Below are 12,146 nucleotides of genomic sequence, written 5' to 3'. Positions count from 1 at the left end.
TGGGGATTTCCTTCTGTTATTGGACCACTCTCTCTTAATATTGACGTTGGCTATGATAGTATGTCCGAGTTCACTTTTGGCATACTACGGTATATATGAACTTCTACATTAAATGGGACTTGTCATCTCTCTAGACAGGTCAGTTTAGGTTTCCCCTAAAATAACAATGCATAAACACTTTCTTTGAACGCTGCATTGTCCCGTACCTCTGTTGTTACCTTCCTCAATTAGAGCGGAGAGCAGCTGTAAACGGCTGATCCCTTTCTGAAGGACTTGGCACAGCCATGTAGTACCATATTATTTTCTGTAGTGGCTCCAGCAGGATTAATGTGTAGCTACCAGCAACTTCCTCTGGCTAATACACAGGATCCCAGGGGGTTGCAGTTTCAATTAATATTCCTTAGTTAAAGGTGCAAAAGCCAATATTACCATATTACAAAGACAGTCACTTATTCTAAATGTCCAAACAGCAACAATCAGCAAAATGAACATCTCAACTGCTCATAGTCACATGTTTACTAAGGCCAGATCAGATTCAATTCTGCCACATGGCACCAACGATACATTTACAAACTCTCTTATTCACTTATATAGTCCCAATAATCACATTTGAGAGAACAATTCACACCATCACCAAACATAAAAAAAATAATACATCCTTCAGATCCAATTAATACTAGGAGACTGCCAGTAACATACTCAAATGTTTTTTCCTGAATGCCATGATGTTAGAGGTCTATAGGTTTCTATCTGCGCCATATAATAAATAAGAACACTTTAAGTTTACATGCCACCTTCATCTTACAATGTGCACTAGTCCCCAAGCAGATACTTCTCATCCGTATGCAGTTCATCCGTATGCAGTTCACTTATCACTTACCATATATTTGGGAACTGCTAATGGTCCTCAAGATAATTAGGACCTAATGTTATGAATATTTAATATAACAGCCATGGGTGAAAGGGGGATACAGCATTTTTTCAGACCTATTCCTCTGGTAATATTCTACTTTCAATATTTCTGTGCTTTCTGTTGGAAAGTACATGAAGAAAAGTGAAGTGTAGGGTCATTAAAAATGTGGAAATGAAGCTACACCCATCCTTGAATTTTTTGTTACACAAGGCACATAACATGTGTGTGACTTACACAAAATACATGTCATCAAATCCCCATATGTTTTATAATGTCTCTTGCTTTTAAACATCAAAAATGTGCTGTGCTCTTTTGCTACCAGTCTGCTATACAGATAGAAATGTTTGCTTCAAGAAATAAAAAGCAGCCAGAATAGGGAAGAACAGTCTATAATGCCTGCTCTTGTCTTTCGGTGTCATTAGTGTTGAGGTTCTGATCCTGAAGATTTGCACTGCTCACAACTGGTGAGTCGGATAACGTAAATTCCGGTAGTTGGCCCTCAGTCCAGGAAGTCATTGATTCATGCACAGTTATGGTGTGCTCTTCCATTTGCTTTTGGAGGCTGTCCATTTCTTGCCTAGAAAGTCAATGTTACAAGATTAACCTAATAATCAAAAGATGCAGACGTTACTGAATAGAATTACAAATAAACTCCCATCTCATTGAAGCAGGATACTCAACCTCGAAAAGCCAGGTAATACTCTTGTATATGTGCAGAAAAGCATGTTTGGTGAAGCATAGTAGATGGTAAGCACTCCAGGCCTGAACCTTCTTCCCCAATGTGCCCCTTCCATCATTCGTTTAGTCATTGTTCACTTTTTAAACAGCCATAACACTTTTATATTTACACTGACAGACGTAGGACAACTTGTTTTTATACAGAGGAATAGTGAAAATAACCTCGCAGTACCGCCATTGTTTTTCGGGTTTTATTTTTATGGCATTCATTGTAGGGTTACAATAACATGGAAGTATGATTCTCAAGGTCAGTACGATTACGGAGAGACCAAACTTATATATATCTTTTGATTATTTTATCGGTTTAAAAAAAAAAAAAAAAAACGAATTTCGTAAAAAAATAAATAAAATTTGGTTTGTGTTGCCATTTTCCGACACCAAAAACTTTTTTATATTAGCATCAATTGAGCTGTGTGGGGGTTTGTTTTTTTGAGTGGCAAGCTGGTGTTTTTATATATACAATTTTGAGGTACATACTATAATTTGATCTCTTATTGCAATTTTTAACATTATTGAGGTGACCGGAAAAAAAAAATAAACAAAATCGCAATTATGGTGTTTAGATTTTTTTTCTAATTATGGCATTAGCCAATCAGCTTCATTAATTTTATGTTGTTTCAATAGATTCAATTTTTTTACTTTTTACATTTTTTGTTAGCTTGTGATAAAAGAGTGATTAAAATTTTTATCATTTCTTTTAACTTTGGTTAGTCCCTTTAATAGACTTAAACATTCAATTATCTGATCACTTGTTTTATATAGACCAATATCACAGTATTCAGTAAAAATGACAGTCTCCTATAACACAGAGCCAAAGAAGAGATCACATCACGTACATTCTGGTGGCCCATGGCTGTCAGACCAATTCATCGGCTCAGTGACTGACAGTGGCATTTAAGAGGTTAAAAGATTGGCGAGCGCGCCGATTGCTATTGTCAGGTGCAGATGGCAGCTACATAATATTGATGCCATTTGCCTAAAGTCCCTGACATGTTCCATGATGTAATGGTAATGAAGTTAGTTTCAGCAAGCATTAATGTGTATGGCATAAATCCATGTGTGGACAAAAGGTCAACATCATATAGAAACCAACACCATATAGAAACCTTCTCTTGTAAGGCCAGGTTCAAATGCTTCAGCATATTTTAAGTTCTGTGTACGGTCCTCAATGCTAGGTCTGGTTGCAGGTCTCCCAACAGAACTTACAGCCTCATATGTATCTGAGTCTGTAATGTTGGGAGACCTCAATCAGTCAGGGCATTGCAAGACTGTACACGGATTGTAAAATCTAGATCTTAAATCAGATCTTCTAATAGGAAAACACTTGTAGTGTCCCTGGCCATTCACAATCAGATAATTATAGAATGGGATTCCTGAAACAATATTATTACTTTAATTGGCGAAGACAGCTGTTCAAGTTCTTCAGAGGCTCTCTGCTGATCGTTGTAGGCTTCAGGAGCTCTTCTAGCAGGGAAGCTGGAACAGGGCAGTCAGGGATCTTAACTGGAGTCACAGGATTAGATGATGTAACGTCTCCTTTAAACTCCTTCCTCTGTAGGAAACAGCAAGAAAAGGTACATAAATTTAAAAAAGATAGATAATGCATGCACTAATTAGGAAACATGGATAAAAGGATAATCCGAAAAGTATTTTATTAGCTATTTAAGGACTGGTGTGACTTGGCTAGCTTATTTTGTGAGGGGGCAAGCGGATAAGGAGCCCCTTCTCTTGAACAGCTAAAGGTCTGTGCACTTTTTTTTTTTTTTTTTACACGGGCGAACCCACCAGGTTTTCTAAGAGAAAGATTCTTTGGGACATGTTGTTTGTTTGTTTTTTTAGTCCAGAAAATTCTTTTTTTTTGCATGTTCCCTGAGCACTTCCTTTGACATTTTTGACCAGCAGTGTTTTTTGAGTGTTTTTCTATCGGTTTTTGGTTGTCATTTTTACTGGCTTTCTCTACTAAAAAGAAAAAGCTGAGAAAATGCTCAAATAGATGCCCAGGCGTCCTTTGAGCCTTCCCTTGATTTTTATTATAAAGTATGGAGCATCTTCTGAGCAGAGATGCCTGAAGAATGGCCAGGTCACTTCTTTTAACCACTTGGGAGTCTTTTGAAGCCTAAAGTGGTTAAAAGATGCTCAAGAGCCTTAACATCTGCACAGCAAGTCATTTTACATAGAAATGCAAATGTTCATTCTTTTGCGTGTTTTTTGAGTGCTTTTTTTGGCAGGTTTCGGTGAGGACCCACTTGTAAAAGACGTTGTGCGCACATACCCTAAAGGCTGTGTGCACATGTTACAGATTTTTCGCGTTTTTCCACGAAAAAACACATCGCGGTAAACGCAGCATGTTCATTAATTTTGCGGATTTTTTGTGGATTTCCCACTATATTATTGCATTGGGAACCTCCTGAAAAATCCGCAAAGAAAACGCGGTAAAAACGCGAGAAAAACACTCAAAAAACACATGCGGATTTCTTGCAGAAAATGTCTGATTTTGCTCAGGAAATTTCTGCAACAAATCCTGAACGTGTGCACATAGCCTTAGGGTTTAAGTGTCCAGGATCAGAAATGTATTTGATCTTGGCCACTTCAAAAGCATATAAGCAGTCAATCACAGTAATTACTTCAATGTACATTTGTAGCATGTATAGAAATTGGTGAATACGGAGCTTGTAGGTATGACTGGGAACATTTCCAATCCACTTGGTCAGATCTGCCTTCATGGAGCACTGTATTTTGGATTTTCAGTTTACAGGAGATTTACAACTATTTTTCACCCATTATTATCCCTCCTATGATAAGAAGCTCTCCATAATGCCCAGTGTTTCCAACTTGACAGACAACCTTGTGATAATGAGGCCATTCCTTGTTCTCCTGAAAAGTGTTACTGACCAAGAGGCATTGGTAACACAAGAATTTAATTGTAAATGTTGCAAAACACAAGAATCATTTTTACAACAGGTTCTTGCGTTTTTTTATTCTCTGTGACCCAACTATTATAGCAATATAAAAGAAGAATAATTATGTCTATGAAGAAAAAAAAAAACTATTATTAAAATTGAACCCATAAACAAATAATTAGTAAAATTAATACATTTAAAGGATGAGCAGCAATTTATTTTTAATTTTTAACCTTCTTAGTTCGACTTTGACGAAGATCTAGTTTTAGTTGCTGGTTCTGCTGGAGCAATGTCTTCATGCTGTTTTTTAGTTCAGTCACTTTCGTCTGCAGAATGAACTTGTCCTTTTGCGTTATGGCTAAATCTTCTCGTACAACTTCAAGTTCAGCTTTAAGATTCTGTGGTGTAGCAAGAGGACAGTGTTACAAATCTACAAACACTTAGTATAACCAATGGAAAAATCACATTATGGCAATGTTAGTCAACAAACTATGATTTATTCAACTTGCTGATACTAGAAAGAAATCCCCATGAATCCTCAATGTCAATGTTTTTCTTATCATACCATCACTTACTGATCAGTGAGCGCAGAAATACTGGAACCCCCACTAATTCTTAGGCCCAGACTCATCAAGACTGATGTTTTGCACGACAGTCTTGAAGATAAATGCGCTGGAGTAAGAGGCGACACGTGGCATTCATTGAAAAGCGCATGCCCCTTAAAGAATTTGGCGCATCTCGCAATTTGTGCGTCACCAAACGAAATGTACTCAAGTAAAGGACTGAAGTATGTTTGTGCCTTAATTTACACCACTTTTGTGGCACAGTTTATGATAAATTTGTCAGCATTGCTCTAACAACACCATAAGACTAATCTTTTGATCACTTTTCAAAATGTTGGCAAAGCTAACAAGAACTGGTGTAATTATGTCAAAAGCAGCAATTATGAGTTGTACAAAAAAATTGAGACACTTTAAAATTCTGGTTAAAACTAATGAAACAGGATTTCACGGTTCTCTGGTCACACATCCTCATTAATCCACACAGCAGGGTTATTCAGAAGCACTGCATTGTGCCAGATAAAAAGCCAAAGAAAACTCAACCCCTTCATTTATGGGAGCTGGCGGAGATCCCAGAGGTTACTTATGCAATAGATCATAAAAAGTCATAATACTCAAAAGATGGAAAAAAAAACACCTAGACATTATTATGTACCTGCTGAACTATCAAATTAAGGAGACAAATGACGGCTTTTGCATACCTGAAGTAACGTCTGAACATTCTCCAATTCTCTTTGGTTACGTTGCTCAGTCATATCCAACTGTTGCTTCAAGGACTGAATCTCATGCTCCTTCTGTTCAACCTCCCACTTTAGATCCTCTACCTGGGGAAAAAAAAAAAAAGAGACAAAAGATGTATTAAATGTATAAATTCATCTGTAGAACACAGTCTAAAAGAAGCAAAGGAATTATTTTTTTTTCTTTAAGTCATCGAAATTTTAAATGGCTTAGTCCACAAAAAAAACACTTAACACAAATGATTACAAGGGGACCCCATTAAGTTATTAAAAAAGCTGCTTTGAGCCCCCATTCCGGAGGAGTTTAAATGGAGCAGTAGTCAGACAAGGACAGAACTATATCATTCAAAGTCTAGTGGCCCAAAAGAGGTAGCAGACTACCAGTGCCACCCACCAACACTTGCAGATAATGTAGACTTAGGTGATCGTACAAATGCAAATCTTCATGTGTGCCTTACAAATGACAGCCTTCATTACTATACAATGATCTCAGCAGATTGGGGCTACAGAAATGTCAATTCCAAAGATCATATGGACATTTTTCAAGTCTTTTTTACCTCTTGATTAACTTGCGGCTTCTTAGAAAGTTGATCATCTAGCTCCTTCTGGAGAATTATCAACTGCGACCGTGCTTCAGCCAATTCCTGATGAAACTGCGACAGTTCTTGAGAGTGCTTCTCGTCCTGAGATCTGCAAGATGAAACCGGCATCATCATACAGAAGTTCAGGATATAAATATTCACTATAGCCAAGTGTGGAATAAAGAGTACAGCTCAAATGATCCATGCTGCCTTAGACTTTTAGATGAGTAAACCCATGTTACACAGGGCAATTTACTTGCAATTTATTGTAGATAGTGTAAGAAAAATTCATTTTTTTCCCAGTACGTACTGCAGTTTTTCAGCTTCAGCTTGAAGTGCTTGAATCATCTGTTCCTTTGCCTGAAGCTCTTTCTTGACCTCACTTAGTTCCAGCACTGCAGCCTTATAGTGCCTCCTGTTGTGTGCCGCTTCTGCCTTAGCGGCAGCAACCTGTGAACAGACAATTAGGAGAAGTTCTATTAAAACTTACTGCAATCATGACAGATTCCTGAAATTAAAGAGGTTTTTTTTTATCTTTTTAAATGTTAAATTTCCAAAATGCTTGTAAAAGCAAGCATCTTGCTATCTCTTATTAAAAATTCTCTCTGTTTTCAAGAACTGGATCCGGCCAGCATCAGTGGCCTTGCACTTCTCCTATGATGCAGAGGCAAAAAGCGAAAATCCACATTTCAAGGTAATATTGGGCCCAGTGGCCAACCTATCCATTTTACTCTACACATGAAAGAACATGTTTACCTGCTCAGCCAAATTGGTGACTTTGGCCTTCTCTTTTTCCAAAGCATCTTGCAGACTCTGTACCAAATCTCTCATTTGTCTGTCTTCCTCTTCTTTACGCTTCAAGACCGCTTGGACCTGTTGAACACATGTTAACTATGATACATCCAGAAGAGAACTAATTCAGCAATTATTAATTGACAATGACACATATGGAACCTGCCAAAACCTTACTGCAGGCTCATATCTTTTAATTAAAAAAATTATTACGATAACGTAATATCATTGTGAGATATATATATCTCGCAATGATATTACGTTATCGTATAAGCCCCCTTAGAGTGTTCTTGGTTACAATGTAGACTGACTACAGGCTGCTGCTTTCAGCAGGCTTTTGCTTAAAAAACAGACTTCTGCTCACTTAACTACAAGGTAACTGGGGAATATAAAATTCCTAGCAGCGCTGCTTTCTTTTAGGGTTTGGTCAAGTGTGGAGGAATCCACTGCAAAATACAGTAATACCAGAGTGGATTTGATTTTAACAAACGTCATGAATACGTTGCAGGTATTTTCATGTCGGCTATGTTCCTAGTCCTAATGCAAATTGGGCACACATCTATTGCAGAAGTCCTTCTATTGAGTGCATGGGGGACAATCATTGCACTTATCAAATGGAACGAGAAGTCATTGGAGCTGTGCAACGGCTTGTTTTTTTTCACCTTGAGCCAACATTTTTATGGGTAACATTTTGGGTTAAATACGTTGTTTTGATTGCCTGTTAATGCATTTTTTGCATTGTTTTAATTTTTAATGGGGGAAAAGGTGGACGATTCAAACTTATTTTTTCCTTTAACTTTTGACTGTATTTTGTATTTCCCTTAAAGGGAATCTGTCACCACTTTTTTGGCCTATCATGTAAAAATATCATTCAATTTATTGTCAGCTCTGCATTATACAAGTACTTTTTATACCTCGCCCCCCACCAATGATACATAAATACCGTTTTTTTTATTCCTTCAGTGGTGTATGTAAATATGCCCGGTCCGATGGGCATGACTTATTGTCAGTCTCCAACCCCCTCCTCGACTTGCTGTACGTATTTGTTTCTGTGAATATCACAGATAGCGTAAAGTTACCGCGCGTGCGAATTCAAATGGTCCCTTGCGTGTGCGCAGTATGCTTTGCCCAACTGTAGGCAAAGCATAAAATCAGCACTGCGCATGCGCCGGCATACACCATGGCTTCCTATTGCCTGGAAGTATACAAGTATACTTTCAGAACATTAAATGCAATTGCGTATGCCGGCGCATGCACAATACTGTTTTTCGGCTTTGCACAGTTGGGCAAAGCATACTGCGCACACGCGAGGGACCATTTGAATTCGCATGCGCGGTAACTCTATGCGAACGCAGGAATTACCCGAAAGGAATGTGTAGAGCAAGCCAGGAGGGGGGAGAGACACTGACAATAAGCCCCACCCATCGGACCGAGAATATATACATACACCGCAGGAGGAATAAAAACGGTATTTATGTATCATTGGTAAGGAGTCAAGGGGTATAAAAAGTACTTGCATAATGCAGAGCTGACACTAAATTGAATGATATTTTTACATGATATGCCAAAAAAGTGGTGACAGATTCCCTTTAACCCCTTCACCACCAAGGGTGGTTTGCACGTTAATGACCGGGCCAATTTTTACAATTCTGACCACTGTCCCTTTATGAGGTTATAACTCTGGAACGCTTCAACGGATCTTGGCGATTCTGACATTGTTTTCTCGTGACATATTGTACTTCATGTTAGTGGTAAAATTTCTTCGATATAACTTGCGTTTATTTGTGAAAAAAACGAATATTTGGCGAAAATTTCGCAATTTTCCAACTTTGAATTTTTATGCCCTTAAATCACAGACATATGTCACACAAAATACTTAATAAATAACATTTCCCACATGTCTACTTTACATCAGCACAATTTTGGAACCAAAATTTTTTTTTGTGACGGAGTTATAAGGGTTAAAAGTTGACCAGCAATTTCTCATTTTTACAACACCATTTTTTTTTAGGGACCACATCTCATTTGAAGTCATTTTGACGGGTCTATATGATAGAAAATACCCAAGTGTGACACCATTCTAAAAACTGCACCCCTCAAGGTACTCAAAACCACTTTCAAGAAGTTTATTAACCCTTCAGGTGTTTCACAGGAATTTTTGGAATGTTTAAATAAAAATGAACATTTAACTTTTTTTCACACAAAATTTATTTCAGCTCCAATTTGTTTTATTTTACCAAGGGTAACAGGAGAAAATAGACCCCAAAAGTTGTTGTGCAATTTGTCCTGAGTACGCTGATACCCCATATGTGGGGGTAAACCACAGTTTGGGCGCGTGGCAGAGCTTGGAAGCAAAGGAGCGCCATTTGACTTTTCAATGCAAAATTGACTGGAATTGAGATGGGACGCCATGTTGCATTTGGAGAGCCCCTGATGTGCCTAAACATTGAAACCCCTAACAAGTGACACCATTTTGGAAAGTAGACCCCCTAAGGAACTTATCTAGATGTGTGGTGAGCACTTTGACCCAACAAGTGCTTTACAGAAGTTTATAATGCAGAGCCGTAAAAATAAAAAATCATATTTTTTCACAAAAATGATCTTTTCACCCCCAATTTTTTATTTTCCCAAGTGTGAGAGAAGAAATTGGACCCCAAAAATTGTTGTGCAATTTGTCCTGAGTACGCTGATACCCCATATGTGGGTGTAAACCATTGTTTGGGCGCAGGGCAGAGCTCGGAAGGGAAGGAGCGCCATTTGACTTTTCAATGCAAAATTGACTGGAATTGAGATGGGACGCCATGTTGCATTTAGAGAGCCCTTGATGTGCCTAAACATTGAAACCCCTAACAAGTGACACCATTTTGGAAAGTAGACCCCCTAAGGAACTTATCTAGATGTGTGGTGAGCACTTTGACCCAACAAGTGCTTTACAGAAGTTTATAATGCAGAGCCGTAAAAATAAAAAATCATATTTTTTCACAAAAATGATCTTTTCACCCCCAATTTTTTATTTTCCCAAGGGTAAGAGAAGAAATTGGACCCCAAAAATTGTTGTGCAATTTGTCCTGCGTACACTGATACCCCATATGTGGGTGTAAACCATTGTTTGGGCGCAGGGCAGAGCTCAGAAGGGAAGAAGCGCCATTTGACTTTTCAATGCAAAATTGACTGGAATTGAGATGGGACGCCATGTTGCGTTTGGAGAGCCCCTAATGTGCCTAAACATTGAAACCCCCCACGAGTGACACCATTTTGGAAAGTAGACCCCTTAAGGAACTTATCTAGATGTGTGTTGAGCACTTTGACCCAACAAGTGCTTTACAGAAGTTTATAATGCAGAGCCGTAAAAATAAAAAATCATATTTTTTCACAAAAATGATCTTTTCACCCCCATTTTTTTATTTCCCCAAGGGTAAGAGAAGAAATTAGACCACAAAAGTTGTTGTGCAGTTTGTCCTGAGTACGACGATACCCCATATGTGGGTGTAAACCATTGTTTGGGCGCATAGCAGAGCTCAGAAGGGAAGAAGCGCTATTTTACTTTTCAATGCAAAATTGACTGGAATTAAGATGGGATGCCATGTTGCGTTTGGAGAGCCCCTGATGTCCCTAAACATTAAACCCCCCCCACAAGTGACACCATTTTGGAAAGTAGACCCCCTAAGGAACTTATCTAGATGTGTTTTGAGAGCTTTGAAGCCCCAAGTGTTTCACTACAGTTTATAACGCAGAGCCGTGAAAATAAAAATTATTTTTTTTTTTCACAAAAATGATTTTTTACCCCCAGTTTTGTATTTTCACAAGGGTATCAGGATAAATTGGACCCTAAAAGTTGTTGTCCAATTTGTCCTGAGTACGCTGATACCCCCTATGTGGGGGGGAACCACTGTTTGGGCGCATGACAGAGCTCGGAAGGGAAGGAGCGCCATTTGGAATGCAGACTTAAATGGATTGGTCTGCAGGCGTCACGTTGCATTTGCAGAGCCCCTGATGTACCCAAATAGTACAAACCCCCCACAAGTGACCCCATATTGGAAACTAGACCTCCCAAGGAACTTATCTAGATGTGTTGTGAGAACTTTGAACCCCCAAGTGTTTCACTACAGTTTACAACGCAGAGCCGTGAAAATAAAACATATTTTTTTTCCCACAAAAATGATTTTTAGCCCCCCAAATTTTTATTTTCCCAAGGATAACAAGAGAACTTGGACCCCAGAAGTTGTTGTTCAATTTGTCCCTAGTACGCTGATACCCCATATGTTGGGGTAAACCCCTTTTTGGACGCACGGGAGAGCTCGGAAGGGAAGGAGCACTGTTTTACTTTTTCAACGCAGAATTGGCTGGAATTGAGATTGGACGCCATGTCGCGTTTGGAGAGCCCCTGATGTGCCTGAACAGTGGAAACTCCCCAATTCTACCTGAAACCCTACCCCTAACCTCACCCCTAACTGTTTACTGAACATTTTCTGACAGTCATAAGTGCCACGTATATAAGTGCCACGTATATAAGTGCCACGTATATAAGTGCCACGTATATAAGTGCCACGATATTTCAGTGCCACGATATTTCAGTGCCACGATATTTCAGTGCCACGTATTTTAGTGCCACGTATTTTAGTGCCACGTATTTCAGTGCCACGTATTTCAGGCACTGAAAAATACGTGGCACGTAAATACTTCAGTGCCACGATATTTCAGTGCCACGATATTTCAGTGCCACGATATTTCAGTGCCACGTATTTCAGTGCCACGTATTTCAGTGCCACGTATTCCAGGCACTGAAAAATACGTGGCACTGAAATACGTGGCACTGAAATACGTGGCGCTGAAATACGTGGCACTTAAATACGTGGCACTTAAATACGTGGCACTTAAATACGTGGCACTTAAATACGTGGCACTTAAATACGTGGCACTTAAAT

At 38.8% G+C, this 12,146-nt stretch overlaps 1 protein-coding gene across 2 annotated transcripts in view; it reads right to left on the bottom strand.

The window, feature by feature from the left end:
• Positions 1-500: 500 nt before the first annotated feature.
• Positions 501-12,146, bottom strand: part of GOLGA3 (golgin A3) — a 74,419-nt gene continuing 62,773 nt past the window's right edge. The window contains exons 18-24 of one of the 2 annotated variants that reach the window (XM_077293366.1): positions 7,186-7,302; positions 6,740-6,879; positions 6,406-6,538; positions 5,813-5,935; positions 4,785-4,949; positions 3,043-3,203; positions 501-1,490 (exon numbers count right to left, since the gene is read on the bottom strand). In XM_077293366.1, coding sequence (XP_077149481.1) covers positions 1,301-1,490; positions 3,043-3,203; positions 4,785-4,949; positions 5,813-5,935; positions 6,406-6,538; positions 6,740-6,879; positions 7,186-7,302 — 1,029 coding nt within the window. In that variant the 3' untranslated portion in view covers positions 501-1,300. The remainder of the gene's footprint in view (positions 1,491-3,042; positions 3,204-4,784; positions 4,950-5,812; positions 5,936-6,405; positions 6,539-6,739; positions 6,880-7,185; positions 7,303-12,146) is intronic. The other variant, XM_077293367.1, reaches the window with a different exon arrangement.

Source organism: Ranitomeya variabilis, chromosome 1 (genome assembly GCF_051348905.1).
Source record: "Ranitomeya variabilis isolate aRanVar5 chromosome 1, aRanVar5.hap1, whole genome shotgun sequence".
In the NCBI taxonomy this organism is placed as follows: Eukaryota; Metazoa; Chordata; class Amphibia; order Anura; family Dendrobatidae; genus Ranitomeya; species Ranitomeya variabilis.
Note: the sequence above shows the minus strand (reverse complement) of the source record. Positions and strands in the feature narration are given on the sequence as shown.